This window comes from Pteronotus mesoamericanus, unplaced genomic scaffold (assembly GCF_021234165.1).
Source record: "Pteronotus mesoamericanus isolate MK-2021 breed Mesoamerican mustached bat unplaced genomic scaffold, CSHL_Meso_final scaffold_371, whole genome shotgun sequence".
Classification (NCBI taxonomy): Eukaryota; Metazoa; Chordata; class Mammalia; order Chiroptera; family Mormoopidae; genus Pteronotus; species Pteronotus mesoamericanus.
The window spans coordinates 3,676,134-3,699,284 of NW_026555314.1; the positions used below are offsets into that span (position 1 = coordinate 3,676,134).

Genomic DNA, 23,151 nt, shown 5'->3' on the forward strand with positions numbered 1-23,151 from the left:
AGAGATCATACTTGTGGTTACCAGCAGGGGGAGGGAAGGTTGGGGGAAGGCGGACAAAAGGCCCAGACTCCAGGCAGGAGGCGAACGGGCCGGGAGGTGACGGCGCGGCTGTGGCAAGCCCCGCTGCGGGAGAAACAGGGCGGTGGTTAAGGGCGTAAATCCTGAGTTCGCATCCCAAGGAGAAATTTTTTTTCATTTTTTTTCTTTTTATTGTATCTATATGAGAAGATAGATGTTAGCTGAGCCCGTGTGGTAATCATTTTGTAATATGTGTTAAGTCACACCAACATGATGTACACCTTCAACGTATACAGCGAGGTGTGTCAATTATTTCTTCATAAAACTGGGGAAAAAAAAATCAAAGGCCTGGACGTGAGATCCTCCCAGGCCTCAAGTTGCAGGTTCTTTGGATTCTTGCCCTTGAAGACTAGTCTTAACAATCACTGTTGCAATTTCACGTTTTTAAAAATGTGCCAGCAGGGAGGGGTGTGTGTGTGTGTGTGAGAGAGAGAGAGAGAGAGAGAGAGAGAGAGAGAGAGAGAAGGGAGGGGATGGGGACTGTGGCCTGCCCTGGGCCCCCCACTTGCCAGGAATAGGCGCGTCCACCACCTGGGAGAGGAGCGCCAGTTGGAGCCCCAGACCCTCCCTAGGAGGCACAATTCCAATTTAGCAACAAGAAGTCCTCTCCAAGACAACCCAGGCTAACACACCGCCCACTGGGCAGGACTAAAAATATACCCGCATGGTGTTAACGTCACACCTGAAGTAAAAATACACCCAACCAGGAGCTGCTGGCTCCTTCTCCCCCGCCCCACTCTGCTCTTTCCATCTGGTGCCTCTGAGGAGCGGAGGCGCGGAGGGCTGGGTGGGCACTTCCTTCAGATGCCCCCTCCCTCGAGGACCCTGCTAGCCTCCCCTCCACCCCCCACCCCCTCCCACCCCCGTACCCCAGCAGAGCCCAGAGAAGGCAGGTCTTCTTGCAGCAACTGTGGCTAGAAGCTGACAGATGGCAGTATCTGATCCCAGGACCCGAGTAAGAATGGACTCTGAGCTGGAAAGAACTTCAGGATTGTGTCTCAGAATCTTCTTTCTCATAGTCAATGCTGTTTTAGTCAGTCATTTGTTCCCAGGCATTGATTCACCAAATACTTTTTTCCTTACCCCAGGATATTCTTCATTGATTTTAGAGGGGGGGGAGACGGGGGGAGAGAGAGAGAGAGAGAGAGACATTGATCAGTTGCCTCCTGTGTGTACCTGACCAGGAATCAGACCCACAACCTAGGTATGTGCCCTGACCAGGAATCGAACCCGCAACCTTTTGATGTATGGGACAATGTTCCCACTGAGTAAGCCACCCGGCCAGGGCAATTCACCAGATATTTCTGATCCTACACTGTGTGCCAGGCACTGTGCTTGACCCTTAGAAATTCAAAAAAGAGATATGAGGAGATCATGCACCAGAGCCACTCACCATGTAGTGAGGATGACTGATCTACGCAACACAACTATAGTCAGTAGAATTTAATGCCATAAGTGAAATAAAATTAAATTCTTACTGGCAGTGGGTTGATTTTTTGGGGTTTTTATTTTTTTTTGGTTTAAAAAGAAATGAGGTTCTGGGTTTCTGATAAATCATACATTGCCTCTCTTCCTCCTCTTTCTGTACCTCCATTTGAATTGGCACGCGGGCCTGCTCTCCCAGCCAAATGGGTCCGTGGAGATGGGAATATAAATTGATTGGAGCTGATGGTGTCAGTGTTGCTCTGGATAAAAAAAGGTGTCCACACACACCATTCCAGGGGAAAGGAGCGGCTCAGCAAGCGTCAGACACTCCGCATGCTCCTTCATTTAATCCTTCCCGGTACCTGTGTGGTGGCGGCAGCATCCCTGTTTTATAGGAAAGGAAACTGAGGCTTGAAGAAATTTAGGAACTTGCCCCAAAGCCGCACAGCTATATGACTCCAAAGTCTGTCCTTGTGCCAGAACCCCAGCTTCTCACCCTAGGTGCGGATGGGATGCAGGGGGGCAGCCCAAAGCGCTCCTGATGGCTCGGGGAAGCAACGCTTCCTCCTGCTGGGCCTTCTGGCGGGGAACCTTCGTGGGCGGGATGGCACTCTGGGCCAGATTCCGAAGATGCTCCGAAGGGACAGGCAGAGAGGCAGGGACGGGCAGTTGAGGTGGAAGGACCAGCAGGGGTACAAGGAGCCTGGGTGCCGGAGCTGGGAAGGGGGATGGCTCAGATACGGGGCCTGGGGCCACTCGCGCTCCGTCCGTCCGTCCACCACATGCTGCTGCGTCCGTTGAGGAGAAGTACTAAACAGAAAGCTGAGGCCGCACCGTGAAGCCTGGGTGTGCACCTGAGGACGTCGACCTGGTTGCATCAGCGTCCAGGAGAAACGTCACGACAGTTCTCTGAGTGAATACTTGTCACTGGCCTCCTGGCCGTGAAGAGATGCCCAAGAGTAGGGGGCAGTGGGCCTACCTGGAAAGTGGCTCCTGGGTATTGTCCTTGATTCTGTGACCCCAGTGACCTCTAACCTGGGGCACTAGAAAAGAAGAATCGAAATCCCAGCCCTTGAGCACAGTCTCCAGGGCGGTGGGGCTCTGGCCACTCGAGACCCCCACTGTGTGTCTGAGGAGGTTTGGTCGCTCCTGGCCCCGCCTCCCGCCACCTCACCAGCCAGCAGACCAATGACCCCCTCAGCAGTAACCCAGGCCAGGCTTCTGGGCCCGCTGAAAATCTCCACCTAGAAGCGTTGCTCTCCGGCCATACATTCCACCCTCTGACCATCGTCTGTCCTTGTCCCGGTTAGAAGGGGCCTACCACCCCCATTAGAAGAAGCCCCCAGGGCTCAGGGAGGGGGTGACCCACGACCGGCCGCAGGAGGGCGTGAGCGCCGGCCTGGCCTCCCTGCCTGCCTCCCCCCTCAGCCGGCTGAATCCGGGCCGTGAGGCGAGGTGCAGGACGGGCCTGGGGGCTCCAAGGTCAGTCACAGAGGGAGAAGGTGCACAGCCAGGAAAGCTGCCACACACTTGGCTGGACCCATAATTGAGGCCTGCAGTCCTGGCCAAGGTCACAAGGGAAGAGATGGCTGAGAGGCTCCGAAGTGATGGAGTGGCATGACTGTGAATCACAAGGTTTATCACCCAGAAAGAGAATCAACACTAATGTCTCCCCTGCATGTGACCGTCCCCCTCCACCCCCCAGGCCGTGGGGCTCTGTTTCCGTCTACCTGCCTGTTCTCTGTCCCTGTCGCTCCCGTTCTTTGTGTCTTCACCTCCCTCAGGCTCTCTATTTTTGCATTCCTTCTTTTTCCTACCTCTGCTTCTGTGTTTCCGATCCTCTAAGCAGGAAGAAATTTTTTTTAAACCTACATTGTCCGAGGAAGAAGGAAAGGAAACCAAAAAGGGCCCTCTTGTCTGTTCTTGAGTCCCTTTATAAAAAGAACATAAGCTTCAGCCATATAGGGGAACTTGGAGTCAGAGTTGGGTACCTGGAAGAATTACCAGGAAGTTGTGGTGTCCAAACCAGGAGGTCTTTGAAAACGTTAGGGAAACCTACTGAGCCGATTTACGTTAGGACCATCAGTCATGAGGTGGGGAGGGCTGAAGTGGGCTGTGCTGAAGCCCGCCCGCCCAGGGAAGCTCTCAGCGGCCTTCCTGGGGAAGGGGAAGGGGAAGGGGAAGGGGAAGGGGAAGGGGAAGGGGAAGGGGAAGGGGAAGGGGGGGCGGGGGCAGGGGCGAGGGTGTGTGTGTGTGTGTGTGTGTGTGTGTGTGTGTGTGTGTGAATCCCTCTGCGCTGCGTTAAAACTGGAGCTTGAGTGAGGGGTCCTGCTGCTACAGAGAGGGTGACATTTACCCCCATGGAGGGCTTCAGCCAAAATCCTGCCTGGGGTGGCGGTGGGAGCCGTTCCTATACATCCTGGCCCCAAACTGGGCATTCCAGGCCAGCGAAGGCAGAAATGCCAGAAGTAATTAAACCAAACCAAGGCTTAAGCCCCTTTAGAAATCAACATAACCGGTTTAATCACCTTCTGAAACTTGTGTAGGGCTGCGATTTTGCGGGGGGCGGGGGGGTCCCTTATTTCTTTGGGTTGTTAACAAGAGCTGCCTATCTTCAGCTTGATTTTGGTTCAGGTGCCCCTGGGGAGAGGCAGTGAGGGTGGGGTGGGCGTGGCGACTCAGGAAGGAAAAAGGAAACACTAAAATGTGATTTGAGATCATCTCTACTCGCCCTCTCCTAAGCCACGCCACCCTCCCCGCCCTGGCCTGCCTGCCCTCCCCGCAGCCGGGTACAGTGCTGAGTGTGCTAAATTAGTCCATTAGAGAAATTCATTTCTCTTTATTAGTCTGTGTCAAATCCTTTTTATTAGTGGCTGGAAACGACCTCTCTTCTGCAGTAAAATGTCATGCCAGTTCACTCCTTTTATTTGTTCTGCACTGACGAGGCTCCAACTCTCACCGAATTGGTGCAGTGAGATTTATTTCCTCCAAATTTTGAACGGCTTAAAAGAGATTGGGGTGGAGGGGCGGGCAGGTCGAGGCAGCGTGGAGGAGGGGAGGGCGCACAGGGAGGCAGAAGGCGAGCTCTTAAGGAGGTCAGGCGCCCTCGGGTCTTGGAAATAAAGTCTAGCGGCCACCACTCACACCCAGTTCATCATCTTCTGAGCCCCGGGACTGAATTTCCACATTGCAGCTCCTGGCCCCTGAGGACAGCGATCTGGACAACTCCAGCAGGAACTCCTTAAACCCATTTCAGCTGGAGAATCGGAAGCTCCAGGGAGCCCATATCCCAGGCCTACCTGGAAATCCTTCTTCCCACTCCACGCCTGGCACACCCAGGGACTTCGTGTCCCCGGGGTACGAGGACCCCCAGCTCTCAGGGTCCCTGCCTTTGACCGTGACTGCCAGCCTCACCTCCAGCCTCGGGTGGCGATGTGGGAGGGTGGCTTAGGGATACGGGGCTACCCTGCAGCAGCTGTGGGCTGGGCAGGCGGGGACCGGGCTGGGACCTGGCTTAGAGAAGCCTGTGGCATGACAGAGGCGCTAGGGACCTGCGCCTGTTTCTCAGAGGGTGGTGCAGTGTCTCCGCGGTCCCAACCCTGAGGCGGCAGGTAGCTGGGAACAGTCTGGATTTAGGGAGGGATCCAGGTGGACCGAGCTTCGGTGCCGCAGGGGGTCACTGACCCGGCTGCGGTCCCTGCGAGACACTGTGGCTGAGCTCGGGCGCCATCTGAACTCCTGGGCCCTGGGACCAGGGGCTGGGGCACGTGTGTGGAGAGGGTGGGGTTGAGAAGGGAGGGTTTGGGAGCTGATCGTTCGGCTCAGGTGGGGACGGGCTGGAGGCAGGGAGCCATGCTAGCATCTGCGAAGCCAGCTCTTGGGCCCCTGGTTAATCTGGCGGGGAGGAGGCGGGGTGGAAAGCATGTTTCCTTCCCCTGAGAGATAGCAGAAGCCCCAGGAAACACCCTCAGAGAGGCCCCTCCAACACACACACATTCTGGGGAGATCTGACACCTAAAAGTGAGAGGTTTATAAAAAGGACCCGTGCTGTGGCTCTGCAGAGAGGCTGCACCTCACTTCCCAGTGTTTGTGATGACGCCTCCACCCACCCCTCGCCGCGCCCCTACCCCCACCCCCTGCCCCGGCCACAGCCCAGCTCTCTCTGAGTCCCGTGGCCCCACCTGTTCATCTCTTCGGCCTCATCTCCCTCCACTCCCCTCCTGCCCACCTTGTTCAGCCACACTCGCCTGGATTTTGTTTCAGAAACGGGCCAAGTTCATTCCTACCTCAAGTGCTTTGCTTTTTCTCCTGCTCGGGATGCCTCTCCCTCGGATATTGCGTGACCATCTCCTCATCGTTCAAGGCTTCACTTAAATGTCACCTCCTCAGAGAGGCCCTCCCTGACCACTCTCCTCCCTGCCGGAGCAAGGACGGGGCAAGGACAGGGCTGAGGAGCTCACGCTCCTCTCCCCGCCCCACACATCACTCACTCCGTGTACACAGAACACACAATCGCCGCACAAATCACACACGGAAAACACGTGGCACAGGCACACATGCTGCACACAATATAGGGCACACGTACACTGCTCACAGTACACGAAACTGCACCCGGCCTCGAACACCCTACCCACGTGCATACATACTGTACACATCCAACACTGCCTGTGCACGCAGTGCAAACACATGAGACAGCACACTTACACCACACTCGCACCGGCTCCCCTTGACAGGTGCACACGCATGCACGTGCACACAGGCTGCCCCCCTTCCTTCAGCAGCTGCCCGCCCTCCCTCCGCGAGCGGGCAGGGAAGGAGTGGTGACCGGCGGGGGTGCCCCCCACCACCTGGCACTGTGCTGCGGATTATTAGTTCCTGGTAATTTAGTGCCCTTGTACAGAGTCGATTTGTGCCTTTCATTCCTAATTGATCTAGTGGCTGTTTAAATGGCAGCAGGCATCTGTTGAGAGTAGGAAGGTTCATCAGGCGCAATAATTCATAACACCGTCTGGAATTTGCCTTTCATGTCCCTCAGCTAAACCACTGCAGGCTCTGCTTAAATTACAGCCACCGAGGCTTGCTTTGGTATTCCACTCAGGACCGGGAGAATCTTGCATTAAACTGGGATCAGGTTAGATTAGACTATAATATGCTGCGGTATTAGTGGCTGCAAATGAAGACTTACACTGGAGTTTAACCCCTTCACCTGGTTTCTCTTTGTCTTCAGACGGTGGCTAAGTGAATCTGCTGTTTTCCCCATCAGCCTCCTGGGGGTGCTGAATAGAGACCGTCTAGAGATTTGGGGCTGCAGACGGGCCACCCTCAGACATTGACCCTTTTTCCCCTCCAGACTGTAACCCAGCCTGCAGCCTTGGGGACTCCCTGCTTACCCATCAGCTCCCAGAACCTGAGGAGGGGAGAATGCCCAGAGGCAGGCTCTGTGAGCCAAGCGGCTCCTGTGAAGTAGGGACCTCTCTCCCTCTCCCCCCGCCCCTGAGCCCTAGTAGAAAGACCAGCATGCGTGGGTTGGAGTGTGGATGGGGCCTGCGCCTCTGCGTTTTCGCCTACAATTACTAGAATCCCAGAATGGGGCGGGCTCACAGGCTTCCCCCAGCACCTGCCAACGCTGAATAGCTGAATGTTTGGTTCTCCTCCCGGTGCGTTTAATCACAGCTGCAGGGGAGACGCCAGTCTGTTTGCCTTTCTGGGTCTTTCTGTTCTTTCCAGCATGGTAGCCATGAGCCACATGTGGCTATTTCAATTAAAATGAGTTAAAATGAAATAAAATGTAAATTCAGTGTCCTAGACACACAGTCATACTTTAAACGTCCATTGGCCTTGACTAGCTAGGGCCTACCATGTTGGACAGCAGACAGGAAACATTTCTATTGTTGCAGAAATTTTACCGCACAGCGCTGGCCAGAACATCCCCTTCTGCAGAGGCCTGGGGGCCAGGCCCAACACACATGCTTCCTCCTGCCCCAGCACGCAGATGCGTTTTGGGGACCACCATGGAGGGGAACGGGGCTCCAGGGCGCAGTATCAGCAGCCCACGCAAACACATGCTGGGTGTTAAGACATAGCAATTCACATACGATGCAGAGAAATAAGAGATGCACTTATGTATGCACATAGGCACACATATAACATATATACATTCAACAGATACTTATTGGGACCCACATATTTTGTTAGACTCTGAACAGACTGTGATGAATAAGGTGGGCTTGCTTCCTGCCCTCATGTAGCTCACATTCCAGTGAGGAAGGCAGGTGTTAAAGCAAAGAGCTGAGGGAGCCATCTGCATAGCATGGCGGAGGGGCAGCCTAGGGTGCGCCCCAGAGTGGGTGACGTCTCAGCTGAGATGCACAGAGCCCGTCAGGGAAGCCCTTCAGCTTCCATCATGTACCCCAGCCCCACACCACGCACCACCCACACCCACTCACGTCCTCTCCATTCCCTGACTCACTGTCGTTCACCAAATATTAAGCATCTGCTACGAGCATGCAGGGCAAGGCCCTAAGGATACAGCGACCATGAAGACAGGGACAGTCCGCAGGAAAACAGGAACGAATAACAGTGCAAATAATCATGTCACACTGATGTGCTAAGCGTGCGATGATGGAAAGGTGCAGGGAGGTGACAGTCATGTACTCCGGTGTCTGACCTGAACCGGGTTGGCCAACAGATGCAGGGCAGGTGGAGACACCTGTCCACCAGGTGCGGACCCAAATTCAGGCTCGCACACATCCCCCGTCTATACTCACAGACACACAAGTGCCCCCTCGGCTGGCTCCAGACAGCCGAGAATGGGTGTGTGTCCAACCACTAATGTTCAAGTGCAGGACTTGTTTAGACACTTCCCGCATTTCCTTCCTGGGTTGACCTTGACCCAGAAATTGACCTTGAGCCAGAAATGGACACCTACTTCCCTGAAGGATTCTACCCATCACCCTCATTTAATATCCCTGCAGTTTGTCACACCAAAGAGAAAAGCTGGGCCCCGGCGGGCAGGGAGACAGGCCCTCCGAGGCAGCAGGCGCAGGAGACGGATCTTCCCCACCAGCACACGAAGTGCTGCCGTCCAGGCTGACCCTGGGGACTGGGGACGCTCTCAAGGAGGGGGACCTTGTGGGTAGAAATGATGGGAGTGTGGGAAAGGGAGCCTGGTGGCCTCTGAGCCCAGCCAGCAGCCGGAGCCTCTGTGCGCATGTGTGAGCTCTTGCTGTCCCCCAACAGGCACCCTCTTTTCCCGCTTCTGACGCTGCTGTTTGAGAAATGTGAACAGGCCACCCAGGGCTCTGAGTGCATCACCTCCGCCAGCTTTGACGTGGACATCGAGAACTTTGTCCACCAGCAGGAGCAGGAGCACAAACCCTTCTTCAGCGATGACCCAGAACTGGACAATCTGGTAAAGACCCTCCAACCCCTGCCCTGGCTGGGGTCTGCCTTCCCTGGGGGCCCCTCCCAATGCCCTAGAAATGGTCTTTTCATTCATACATTCATTCATTCATTCATTCATTCAACAAAATAGGCGGCGTGCCCCCCGGTGGGGCCGGCACTAGAGGTGTCCCTAGCAGCTGAGAGCCATTTTTAAGTTCCTTAAACCAAGAGCTTCAGGTGCAGGTGTTGTGGCCACAGCTCCCCGCTTCTCTGGTCTGTGCCCGCAGTGGCGCCAGCATCCCCTACCCAGCCTCCTGCAGTGCAGACAGGAGGATGGGGAGGGGGGGTCGTAGTGCCCAGAAGGCCCGGGGCAGCGGCCCTGGGAGCTGCAGTCCTGGTGTGTTAGGGAATCTGCCGGCGGCTGGGGCGCTGCTGTGTGGCGGGCGAGGGGCCTGGCACATGCAAGCACATCAGGAGGGGGAAAGGCCTGGCGACGCGTCGTGTTGAGGAGGAGGCCAGCAGCTCTCCTGCCTGCTGAGGGGGACAGAGCGGATCAGGCCCCCAAACCCAGCTTGTCATCCGGATCATCACTAGAGCTTTTTATTATTTTTTTAGTATTTTTATTCTTCACCCGAGGTTATGACCATTGATTTTCGAGAGAGAGGAAAGTAGAGAGAGGGAGAAATATCAATGTGAGAGAGAAACATTGATCGATTCCCTCTTGTACGGGCCCTGACTAGGGATCAGACCCACAACCTAGGTATGTGCCGCGACTGGGCATCGAACCCGCAACCTTTTGGTGCAGGGGACGATGCTCTGACCAGCAGAGCCACCTAGACAGGGCCACTACAGCTTTTTTAAAAAATGCATATTCTTGGGCCTCACCACCAAGAAATTGTGAATCGTACATTTGGTGAGTCTATTTTTTTAAGTTTTCTGGGCAGTTGCAATTATCAAGGTTTGGTAATCACCGTATTAGATGACATCTGAAATTCTCATGTAGCCCTGGGAATTCTGCTGAGAGAGAGAGTAGTGGAGGGGATGTTCTGTTCATTCATTGTGATAAGTGGTCCTCCTGGAATTATTAGCCACAATTCTTGATTTTTCTGTGGGTGGATCACCCAGATTATGCATGGTGAATTTGGAAACGCTGCAAAAACTCTCTTCCACAAATTGACTGATTGTGGTGCTGACCTCTCACATCCAGAGGTCAGCTGGAACCTACTCCCAGAAGGAAAACAGAATTAGAAAAGCAAGTGTGGCTCCAAAGGGGAAGAAACAAAACATGCGCACATGCTCACAGCTGCACGCACACACCCATATACGTGCACACAGTGCGCAGCAGAACAGATTTCAGTTACTTGGGTTTATTCTGTCTTCTGAGTTATCCACCCGCTGCTTCTTCCCTCAAGAGTTGCACACAATATTTATGACGTCCAGGAGAGCCCCCCACCCCCGGCCTGGAACTGTGGGCGGTGATGTGATGGGGCAGCGTTTAGAGAGGGAGCGGGCCTGGGCCGGGGGGCAGCGCCTGCCGGCCCTCAGCAGCGACGGTGCAGGCGCCTGGGAGCCCCAGAGCACCTCTGCCTCCCTGCCCCCCCTCTGCCCAGGCTGGATAGAGCAGCCACGCTCCCGGGGGCCCAGACCCTGTCCCAGGCCCCCCGGAGAGCTCTCCTCTGCGGGCCCCTGGGTGGTCAGATGGGAAGTGCAGGCCAGTCTGGCCCTGCCTTGCTTTTCCACTGATCAGAATCTCAAAACAGCAATTGGGAAACTGGTCTTCAAAAGCTATACCCGCAGCGGCCACGGAGCCAGGGGCTTAGGCAGCCATTTCTCGGAGCTGGGGTGGGGGGTGGGGACGATGGTCAGAGTTCTGTCTCCTCACTGGACACAAAAAGAAACCAAGACCTGACCGATAGGAAACATGTAAAATTAGAGTAATGTGGAAGAATTTAAACCTTCTTCAGCTGTAGGAGTCCTGGGGACGTGAACCTCACACACCTTGCCCACCGAGGATAGCTGCCTATTCTAGTACAGCCTGGAAAATGCCAAAAAGTGTCTAGCTCTGTGCTCCCCTCTTGCGAACACTACCTGGGTCTCTCTGGGTCTGTTCACGCAAATAATCAGACTTCTTGATTCAGTCCAACAAACCTCCATTAATTGTCTGTTCTGTGCCAAGCCTGACCTAGGGACGTGGATACTGTAGAAGTTGCCCTGGCCGCCCCAGCCCTCGGGCGCTCCCACTTCTCAGGTGACCGGGCCGGGAGAGGTCCAGTGGGTGGAGCGGTCCTTGGACTTCCCATCCACTCACTGGACCCGATTGACCTAGATGAGTCAGCTGCAGCCACGACTGGCTGGTTGGTCAATATTTTATTTTATTACTTTTCTTAGTGATTTAAATTTTTTTCAAGTACACTTTACATTCAATATTATTTCATATTAGTTTCAAATGTATGGCATAGTGGTTAGACAGTTGCGCTCTTTACAAAGTGCTCCCTCTGATGATGGGTCGATTATTTGAATGAGGACCATAGAAGGAGCATTTAGGTATGAAAGCTCTGGGGCTGGGTTGGCTGTTTACCAGCACTGTGACTTTGACGACTTCACTCCTTGGAAGCTGGGTTTCCTCACCTGTAGATCTAACACGCGTATCTCCAGTGACTACAGTAAAAACATTAGTGAGATGGCTTGTGGAACTAAATGGCCTTTAAGAATCATAGCATCCAGAAGGTTAATCTCAAATACAGTGTCGCCAAAGCAAGGCATTCTAGCTTCCAGCCTTGCCCCCGGCCCCTGAAACTTTACGTGGGGAGCCAAGCAGTGCCCTTTGCGCCCCTCTTGTAGTCCCCTGTCGGGAGGGAGAAGGAGGGCCAGCCACGGGGGCCATCATTAGAACGAGAACCATGTAGCCAGCACAGCCGAGATGCACATAATTAGAAATTAGAAAAAGGTCAGATCGCGTCATTATCAGCTCAATCAGCTGCCGAGTGCCACAGCCAGTTAATCTGGCATCTGTATTTTTTACAACCCCGCACACGTAGCCCAACGGACTGTAACTCTTTATCCGGACAGATATACTGCGCAGCGGAGCAGGGACATAAAATGAGAGACCCCAAGCAAATGAGCTGAGATAATTGAGAGATTTATTTTATATATATGTGTGTGTCAGGGCGGCTTTCTTCTGCCCTTGAATATTGACTTTCACCAATGGAATTGTCAGGAGGACACTGGGGTCCCCAAAACCTGGTCCCACCCTGGCATCTCGAGCTCTGACCCCACCTTCCCTGCAGCCCCACCAAGCCCGCCCTGGGACCTGAGTCTTCCTGCTTCCAGCGGCCCCCTCCTCCTCTGAGCAATTTGCATGTTGTACCTTCCTCTGTTCCCAGACGAATCTCCCAGACGAGCCCCTGGGGAGCGGCTGGCTGCGCTGCCAGAAGATCCGAGGCTCCCAGACTGCAGCTCCCAAGGGGGCCCCTTTTCCAGCCGGCCAGCCACTCCCGCGGCACGGTAGGGGAAACACCGGTCCACAGAGGAGCGAGTCCGTTTTATAGATGCGGACGCCGCAAACTAGAGGAGGGAAATTACTTGGGGCCAGAACCAGGTCTGCAGGCTCCCAACGCGGTGCCCCTCCACTACGTCACCCACCTCTCCTCTCCCTGGGGGGAATAAAGTCCCCCTTCAAAACAGCACTGCCACCCCCTCTGCCCATCCCCGCCCCCCGACCCTCTCTACCCCCACTTGCAGCCGCCGGAGGCTGGGCAGGAGTGCCCCCTGGCTGGTGGCGCCGCGGGGCTGCCCCGCTTCCTGTGCCCACCCGTGCTCACCAGGCCGCTTCCCCCCCGGCCCGCTGATCCCCTGCTTGGGTCCAACGGCCTCTGACTGGCAGTTGGTAAAGTTTGTAAAATTTGCAAGTTCCCCAAACCCCTTTGAAAGGTAAAAGCTTTTTGTTTTATAAAATCTGATTTACGGGCCCCCAGTGCAGGGCCAAGGTTTTATATATTATGCAAGATTTCAAACCGAGGCTGTAAAACCTACGGTTTCAGTTACATGCATGGAATTTTTTTATGTGTAAATTTTTTAACATTTATGGGGCACGTTTTAATGAGACTCTGGTGTGGCTCGAGGGACATATTATGGCTGCCTGACCGCAAAGCCAGCTCCAAAGCGGGGCCCCGCAGGCCCGTGGGCCCCGGCTGAGGAGGCAGGGCCAGAGGCCCGGGGCGGGAAGGAGGAGCCAGGCCAGAGGTCCGGGCCGCGGAGCCCAGCTGGCCCCTCTCAGAGTCACTCACTGCAGCCTCGGCCCAGGCCCAGCAGGAGCAGAAGATTCTGCAGACACCAAGAGAGGGGGCGGAAAGACAGACTATCTGAGTGGGCGACAGTTAACATTAATAGAGCTCTTATCAGCTGTCAGGTGCTCTTCTAAACACTTGACAGGCACTTTCTGATTTAACCCTGTCTTTAAACCCACGGGCACGTAGTATTATGATTCCTATTCCCATTTTAAGGTGAGGGGACTGAGACACGAGGCGACACCCCCCGCCCCCCCGCCCTCCGGCTGAGGGTCACACAGCCGGCAGGAGGCAGAGGAGTCTCACGAGGGCGCGAGCACCTGCCCTCGTCGCGGTCGCCTGCCCTATAGCCGGTCTTCCCTCAGTTCTTTCTGCACACCGGGTCTTCTTCGTTCTCTTCTGGCCTCCACCCGCTCCATCCTCAGCGTGGCTCCGAGGGGGTCTCTGTTGTCCCATTTTACAGCGGAGGGAAGTAAAGTGCAGAGGTCACGTGTGCCGTCCAGGGCCTCTCAGCAGGCGGAAGACCCTGGCCTCAGCCTCTGAAACCCGTTGTACTCGAGCCCCAGCTCTGCTCTTGGGTTCTCACCACAGCCCTGCCCACAGCGCACAGAAGAGGGCTCAGGGCCCGAGGGCCCGAGACAGTGAGTTACAGGGCCAGCGTTTGCGCCAAGTGGGTCTAACCCACCTCCTGCCTCCGCACCACACCGCTTCTCCAAACGGAGGACGTCCGAGGAGAGGCGCCGCGTTCTTCACTTAAAAGCATTCAACTTGTCATGCGTGATGGCGTCCATAAACGGTTCATGCTGTCCCCCCATAATCTGGTAGATCCCAGTCCCTGGTCCCTCTTCTTCTTCCAAGTCCCATTTCTTGTTCTTGTGATCTCACACTTACAACTGGTCAGGCGGAGCTGGCCTGGCCTGGAAAAATTCCCAATTCGATTTTAGCTCTGGCTGCCCTAATGACCGCCAGGAAATATCAGAGCGTGTGTGTTTATACATTCCTCCCTCCATGAGTGAGGGAGAAGAGTTCCAGCTCCCCAGCTCTCAACGGAAGAGGGCCAGCGCCTCCCTCCCTCCATGAGCCGTTTCGCAGGGTACCTCGGCCCGAGCCTCAGTCTCCTCGTCTCCGGGAGAGACGTGTCCCGTGGTTATGAGCCTCAAATGAGATAATGGAGCGAAAATCATTTTGTGACTGGTAAAGTGCTCGGTATGTAATTGTTTTGAAAGGCAAGATTTATTACCATCCAGTGAAGAGGCCACGATCCTACAAGAGAGGACACTTTTTAGAAGGAACTTGGTTGCGGGAGGGCCCACGTTGGCATAAAGAATTGACATTTATCAAATAGCTACTCTGCCCAGAGCATTTACATACATTATCTTATTCCATTATCACAATAACTCTACAGTGTAGGCATTATAATCATCCTAAATTTGACAGAAAGGTAAAACACTTGGCCAGAATGCCCAGGCAGGGAAAGAATCGATCCGGAACATCACGCCACGTGACTTCAGAGAGCACAAGGAGCCCCGCCCATGTCCTTCCCTGGGACCCGCGGGGCTACTGCGCCGCGATCTGGGGTGGAAGAAAAGGTTGCAGCTTGTTCCCCTTCTCTGAAGGGGACTTCGTAAAGAAACAAGGGCTGTTGTCTTTATTTTGAAAAAGCAGGGAGGGAGGAACACTGAAAGATGAAGCAAAACTTGGGGAAAGGGATTAAGGACACATTTACCACAGTTGAGGATGGTATTAAATTAAGTGGAAATGTTAATGCTCTAGAAAATTTGGAATAACTTTTTATATGGCATTGATCACTTAAAAAACATAGGCTAATAAATCAGAGTTTCATTCTAACTTAGAGGCAAAAACCCAAAACTGCAAACACATAGGACAAAGAGTGATTTACAAAACATACATATAGAGGAAAAACCAGGAATGATTATTTTTTCCGCCAGCTGAAGATGGAATGGCAATAGAAAAGCCAGCTAGATATTAGAAATTATTAAAAGAAGTTTAAAAATGTACATGCCTTTGGTTCCCTGCGGTTCATGAAGCACTTTTACCTTCTTTCCCTTAGCTCTTACCAAGTCTTGCGACTTAGGGATGATCGCATCTCCACTTTGCAAATGAGGACACTGAGGCTCAGAGAGGCCGCGCACCTGGCCCGATATGACCCGCTCTGCGAACAGCAGGCCTGGCCTCAGACCCCGCCCGTCAGTCACCCCCGCCCGGGCCCCCCAGGCCCCCGTGCGGCCAGGGCCAGGCGGCCGCCCCTCGTTAGCGGCGCCGCCCGGCATTCCCCTGAGATCGAATAGGTCCTGCGTGCTCACTGCCTGGGCGTATTGCTCTGACTTGTGCTGCCTTCTTGAGTCTTTAAACCAAGTCTACTCTTCCGTGAAAAGTAACCCTTCAGCTGTGCTTTATCAGATCAAAAGGCAGGGCCACGTCCAAGTGCTGTGTGCAGGCCTGGGTACCCGGAGGGTGTTTCATTCCAGCAGAGCTAGCTGGGCGGGTCCTCCTTCTTATTTTTTTTTCACTTATTTGCATTTTCTGATTCCCTTTTTATAATCAGTACTTATGGGCTATGTTTTTTAAACAGATGAGTAAACATGTGTACTTTTCTGTATGTGAATGTGTGTGCATTACTTCATGAAAAGACTTAAAAATAAGTGAGTAAAAAAAATGTTGATTAAAAATGAAGACTAGGCCAGTAAAGGAAAGTTCAGGGAGAGAAGGAAAGAAGGGAGGAAGACGGAAGACAGAAGGGAAGAGAGCAAAAGGAAAAAGAAGAATGGTTGAAAGAATTAGGATTCTTTTGCCTGGAGAAGACAGAGCTAATAGGACAATTTATTCACGTTAGATTCCTTATCCAGTGTATGGCACAGAGTGAGACAATATTTATGTTGAGTGGATAACACTAAATCAAGGGAGGCACTAGATGTTCTCAGAGCCTGCAGAAGGCTGGGTAAGCACTTTCTGTTAAGGCAGGAGAGACGCTGGTAAACTCACGGAAGAATTCAATGAGCAGATTGAGAGAACAGAGGGATGGTCTGACAGGATAAGGTTCTCACTGGGAGAGCCTCCGAGAAGCCACAGCCAACTGTCCTAGGGAGTCCGGACCTCCTGTCTACCTAGAAGGCGGCCCTCCCCACACCGTCAGTGAACTGCGGACGGCTCCCTGGAGATGCTCAGGGAACCAGAACACGGAGGGCCCCCCGCCGTCCGAGGATGTGGGTACTTGCGTGGGTGAGGCACTCTGACTCCTGGGGGCCAGGCCAGGAGTGAGAGAGGAGACATCGAGTGAGGGAAGGTTACCAGGGGCGTTCTGGAAATAGCTATCATGTCCCCAAAGCTCTTCGGTTTTCCTGCAATCCCATAATTCCTGTCACTGAGCCGCTTCCTCCCTAAACCATGCGCCATCTAAACTGCCATGTTCTCTATCTATGAAAATTCTGAGAGCCCATATTGAGCATAAAGCAACACATGCAACCTGACGTCACATCCTAGTTCTCTTACTTACCAGCTGTGTGACTTTAAGCAAATCAAACAGTGTCTCTGGGCTTCATTTCCTTCAGGTAAAGTGTGGGCGATAATGTACCCACTTGTGGAGATGGTTGTAGAGTGAATAAGACGAGGCGTGCCATGGGTCTAACACAGGGACTGAGCCATAGTTAGAATAAAAAATGTTTGGATATCGTTATCAATCAATCAGTGAGTGTTTATCAAACACCATATACTGTGCTAATTACTCTGAGAGACATAAAACAAGATCTTCATGGCCAAAGTCAAGTAGATACTTCAGGCAAGAGTGAATATTTATGCGGTACCTGACTGCAAGTTTTCAGTTCAAATAATCAGCCCTAAGGTCACTGTTCTCCGTGCCTGGGACAGCTCCACCTCCATCAGTCTCGGCTGCGTGGACGGAGCACTTCCTTAGGGCCAGACCCTGTGACTGAGCCCTGTACGAAGGCACACAATTGTTGGCTTCTGGCTTTGAGTGATGCTTCATCTCATTCAGGACTACAAGAGCCAAGAGCCCTTGATTAGTTGAGTACAGTGCACACCCTTCAGACAATTCAAATGCCAACCCAGGGACTCTCCTCGCTCGCCTCCCGCTTGAAATGGCAACAAAGCCCAGAGGGGAGGGGCTGGCAGCTCTCCCCCCAGCAGAAGTCAGATGCTCTGGGAGGAGAGAGTCCCTTCCTTGTTTCCCTGGGCATCAAAACGCCAGCCCAGAGTGGGAGGGTAGGGGGACACAGGGACTTTGGTGTCTTACTTGTGGCAACATAAATGGCCCTCAAAAGGCAACAAGCCCCACCTGTTTTTCACTTTTTGATGTCATTGGAGATTCACATGCAGTCGTAAGAACACGTTTAGAGAAGTTGTGACTCCCTTCTCGCTGGCTATAGAACACCTTTGGAACCAGGAAGTAAACAAGAGACAATCCACCAAACTTACTCAGATTTCATCAGCTTTACAGACGTGTATGTGTTTATTCTGTGCAATTTTATCACATGTGTTCTTTCACATACACACTATGGTGGTCAAGATACGGAACAGTTCCTCCCTCCCCTACCCCGCCCCCTGCAACCACTACTTTGTTCTTCATCTCTGTAATTTTGTCATTTCAAGGATATTTTATAAATGGCATCGGATAGTATACAAGAGGGATGATCTTTTAAGACTGGTTTTTCCTTCTTAGCATAATTCCCTTGAAATCCACCCAACTAACTGTATCAATAATTGGTTCCTTTTTGTTACCAAGTACTAGTCCATGATATGGATGGACCACAAGTTCTTTATTCACTCACCTGCTGAAGTATGTTTTTATTTTTCTAGTTTTTGACTATTAGAAATAAGGTTGCTGTGAGCTTTGCACGCAGGCTTTTTGTGTAACTACACATTTTTATTTCTCTGCGTTAAATGCCCAAGAGTGCAGTTTCTGGGTTGTACGGTAAACACTATTTAGTTTTGTCAGACAATGTTATGTGCAGAAGGCGGAACCACCTTACATACCCCCAGCAACGTGAGAGTAAGCCTGTGCCCAGTCCCTCGCCAGCATTTGGTGTCATCGCTACTTTTTATTTAACCATTCTTATAAGTGTGTCGTGTTATCTCTTTGTGGTTTTCATTTGCATCTCCCTGATGGCTAATGACATTGAGCATCTTTTCATGGGCTTATTTGCCATCTGTATATCCTCTCCAGTAAAAAGTCTGATGTCGTCTTCTGCCCCTGCTCTAATTGGATGGCTTGTTATTTTACTGTTTAGTTTTGAAAGCTTTTTATACATTCTAGGTATGTCCTTTGTCAGATATGTGGTTTGCAACTATTTCCTCCCAGCCTGTTTGTCCTTTCATCTTCTTCACAGGGTCTTTTGAAGAGCAAACATTTTTAATTTTGATGAGGTCCAATTTATCAAGTTTTCCTTTTCTGGGTTCATCTTTTGGAGTCAAGTTTAATCCTCTTTGCTTACTACTTGGTCTTGATGATTTTATCTGATTTCTTTTTCTCAAAGTTTTATAGTTCAATGTCTTACATATAGGTCTTTCATCCACTCGAGTTTACTTTTATAAAAGATGTGAGATGTATGTCAAGACTCATCATTTGGCTTGTGCTTGTCCAATTGCTCCAGCACCGCTTAAACAATGCTTTCTTGAAAAGCAACTTGGCGACATTTATCGTGAGCCTAAGGAATGCCCATAGGTTTTTTCATGTCCCTTCCGGGGATTCATCCTAAGGAAATAATGTAGAAACATGAATAAAAGGTATAAGCTTAGAAAACAGTCACTGTAACATTTTTTATAAAATCAAAAAATAGCAAGTAATCTAAATGTCCAATAATGAGGAATTGGTTAAATATGGCACACACATGGAATAATTTGCAGCAATTAAAATATAAATTTACTTTCACCCATTCAGTAAATACTTATTTGATATCCATATGTGTTGGTGCTGAGCACATCACGGTGAGCAAATCAGACACCATCCCTGCCCCTAGGAGCTCCCGGTCTAGGAGGGAGAATGGAGAGAACAACTTTGCCACTTAGAAAATGACGTCTTGTAAAATAAGTACGAAAACAGGGCACAAACTTGTAGGCACAAGGTGACTGAAACTGTGTTAAAATATACACAAGTGGAAAAGCCCCCCACATTATCATTCTTTTAGAATGATTGGACCAAGGGCAGCATTTTTTCATCCTCTATTTTCCATACCTCCCGTTGGCACTTTCCTTTTATACTAATAACAATGATAAAGAGCAAAACGTCAATGGAAAAATAGCTTCTTGACATGAAAAGGTTAGGAATGCCCGTCTGAAGAGGCGACAGGGATGCACACAGTCCAAAGGTCCCGGGAAGGGCCTCCACAGTGAGGGCTTCCAACGCCTAGCTAAGTCCTGCTGGACGGTGCAGTCAGGCAGCGAGGATCCGTGAGGCGCCCGCAAGGCGACCTGGGTCACGTGAGGCACTCAGCACGTGTGTTTAAGGACAGCCCGGCCTCTTGAGGCACTTGCAAGGAACTCCCACCTCAGTCCTCCTCACGCTATTCAGTGCTTCGCCGCTTGCTCAGCCCCTCACATGACTGTCCCAGCAAACCTGTGCGCTTGTCAGGGAGGTTGTCAGGGAGGACAGCGCTGTCCCCGCTTGTCAGACTGTGAGACGCAGAGAGCTCGAACCGTCGCCCAAGGCCACACCGATCGTAAACGGCAGGCCTGGGGCTTGGCGCGTGGTCTTCTGCCGTTAAGGCCAGTACTGTTCTCAGAGGAAATACCACAACTGCCCCAAGAACAGCCGCGACAACAGCGGGCTCGAGGTGAGCAAGCATCACAGTAGATGAGGAGGATCCAAATCACATGGATAAGGAAGCATGGACCCGGGTCTGGGCCTGGGCTCCTCCCCGCCTGTGTGCGTGGGGCTTGGGGGCCAAGGCAGCGGGGGGACGTGATACGAGCCCCCGGGCTCACCTGTCCTCCCTCTCCGCAGATGGTGAAGGCAATCCAGGTCCTGAGAATCCACCTGCTGGAGCTGGAGAAAGTCAACGAGCTCTGCAAGGACTTTTGTAACCGTTACATCACCTGCCTCAAAACCAAGATGCACAGCGATAACCTGCTCAGGAATGATCTCGGGGGGCCCTACTCCCCCAATCAGCCCTCCATAAATCTCCACTCACAGGTAACACGCAGGGCTGGGTCCTAGCGCCTAAGCCAGACGCAGGAAGGTCTGAAGGTCGCCCCGCGGATGCTCTCACTGGGTGGGCCCTCCTCTGACAGAGTCCTCATTCTCTCCATCAGGCACCCCAGTCCCTTTTTTTTTTTAAAGACTGTATTTATTTACTTTTAGAAAGAGGGGAAAGGAGTGAGAAAGAGAGAGAGAGAAACAACAATGGACAAGAGATACATCAATCAGTTGTCTCTCTCACGCCCCCAACCAGGGACCTGGCCTGCAACCCAGGCACACGCCCTGACCAGAAATCATACCGGTGACCTTTCAGCTCGCAGACCGGCGCTCAGTCCCCTGAGCCACACCAGCCAGGGCCCTAGCCCCTTTCTGCCCAGTGCTCACCGTGACAGGGCATTAGTATTCCCTAGGAGGGGGCCAGATCTGAGGGGGCAATGTCCAAAGTCATTCCTGGTTTCCTGGCCCGAGACACCCCCAAGAAGTGAGCAGAAGAGTTAAGTGGACGGAAAGCCTTGCTGGAGGTTAGGCAAGGACAGAGCTGGGGATGGACCCCGACGTCCCCGCCCCCCAGACACCCCAGGAAGGCCTGCTGAGCGCCCTGCATTCCTGAGAAGGAAGGTGTGGGCACGGCCGGCCCTGAACCCAGCCCCCGCCCAGGGCAGCCTCTCCCTGGGCACGGTCCAGCCGCTCACCCTGTCCAGGTACATCTGCCTCCCCAAGATTCAGGGCCGCTACAGATGTCACCTCAAGTCACCGTTTCTCGAGAGTCACCTGCCGCCTTCATCCTGGGAACTGGGAAACGTGGAAAACCTTGGCTAGGTGTCCTGGATGAGGATGGGCTCTTCTCTCCAGGGCAGAATGTTTTCTCAGAACCTACAGACTAAGAAAGCTGCTTGTTTCCCTCACTGGTGTGTACATAAGCCACGGGCACCCCATGTCCTTTCTCTCCTCAGTCCAGGACAGATACACGGAGCCTCTTCTCATTAGACAGTCAGGCTTGGGGCCCAGATAAACCTCCTAAGAATGATTGGTGGGAAGCACTGGAAAGAGCGCCTAAGAAAGGTGGTGCTGTTGTTTTGAATCCCTAAGTTTTAAGGACCAACACATGCGATCTAAGTTGGTAGAGGCAGGGGAAGGGACTTCTGGAAGGCCAGCCTTCCCTTGCCCATTTTGACAAGTATCACATCACACCCACCTTAGTGGGATCTCTGTGGGACATGACAGTGCATGGGACAGGAGGCAAGAAGTTTATTTCCTCTCCCCCTTGCCGGAAACCACCAAATCGCTCTATTACAGATCCGAAAACAGCCGCCCAGATTTCTGCTTGCTAATATTCTCTTGAAATAGACTCATTCCTTCAGAGTCTTATTGTACTTTCCCTTATGATCAAAATTAGCAAGAAACTTGCATAAAAGAGGACAATAATTGCTCAACGAGCATCTCGTTTGTAATTTATTAGTTTCTATTATTGTGGGTTACCATGGCGACGCTGCACAGCCCGGGTGACGGGAGAGATGCAAGATAGGCGCCGAGGAGGCTGTGAGGCCTCACCAAATGGAGATGCACATTTTTATCAGTAATTTTCATGAAAATAATAAGTGAGGAGTTAATGAGATGGAAAGCCATCCTGTGGCTATTGTGAATTTTTTTTTAAGTGTTGATCTAATTAGAATGCATCGGTCAGGAAAAGTAATGAGGGTTTAGTGCCTCACAGAGATGTGAGGATCATATCAGAAAATTAGCACCAGTCTTTGGAAATAATCAGGCCCTTGGAGAGGTGCTGGGTCTCCCCCTTCCGGGCCCTCCAGCTCCACCCCGAGCCCTGGCGTTGGGGTGTGCCAGGGCAGCGGGGAGAGAGGGGAAGGCCAGAGGGCTCGGCAGCCACAGGGGCCCCGCGGGGCTGGGGGCCCGAGGCTGCCAAGGGCGCCTGGACGAGCAGGGTCATTGGACGCAGAGCTGGCTGAGAGGCGAGCACGGGCTCCGGGTGAGCAGGGTCTCAGGGGTGCTGGCTGCAACGTCGGCCCCCCAGGGTCACAGCCCTCAGGGCCCCGAGACCCAGGAAAGAGGAAAGGACTTTGGACCCTCTCGTGACCCGAGTCAGGTCTCTGCCTGCCCAGGAAGCCAGCGCTGATGTGGCCGCTGCTGAAAGGCTCTGGTCCGCTTAGGAAGAAATCAGACAATCGGGGGAAAACAAACGCGTCAGGAAAGAGAAGAAAAGACACTCAGCGAGATATTTCTCCAGCCTGTCTTTTCATTTCCTCTGACTGCCACCGCCTCCGCAGCTCAGGCTGCGGTCGGCAGAGGAGGTGATTGCACACAGGCTACTGCCAAGGCCTCCTAACCTGCCCTCCTGTCGGCTCCGGCTGCCCTCCGTCCCCCTGCACACACGCGCGCACGTGCACACACAGCCACGCTCCCGCTTGTGCGCGCGCACAACTCTCAGCCTGCGCTGGATTTATCTTCTAGCGCTGTGTTCACATCCTGCTCCCGCTCAAAAACTCTGGTTGCCCCCGGAGTTTCCACCTCTCTCCCCCTCACATCCCAGGCCCTCCCCGGTCACCCTCCCTGGAGGGGGTGCCGCCTCATTTCTGTGCAGAACCAAATCCCGCCTCTTCCCCAAGAGCCGGAAAAGGGCTGCTCCCCCCGTGGAAGCCTCCCTGATACCCCTGATACCCGGAATGGACTTTTCTTTCTCTCAACTAATAGCTGGAGCACTTTGGGCCATTTGCATGGTGACTATGACATGGGATTTTATATTATAATCACTGGCGTAAGCCGCGTTTTCTTCTCCTAGATGACAGGCATTTT

The 23,151-nt window shown here is 52.8% G+C and overlaps 1 protein-coding gene across 2 annotated transcripts in view; it reads left to right on the top strand.

Annotated features, from left to right (window-relative positions):
- The window catches only part of PKNOX2 (PBX/knotted 1 homeobox 2), a 241,302-nt gene that overhangs the window by 188,913 nt on the left and 29,238 nt on the right, over nucleotides 1–23,151 (top strand). For both annotated transcript variants that reach the window (XM_054592777.1, XM_054592778.1), the window contains 2 exons: nucleotides 8,743–8,914; nucleotides 20,149–20,337. In XM_054592777.1, coding sequence (XP_054448752.1) covers nucleotides 8,743–8,914; nucleotides 20,149–20,337 — 361 coding nt within the window. The remainder of the gene's footprint in view (nucleotides 1–8,742; nucleotides 8,915–20,148; nucleotides 20,338–23,151) is intronic.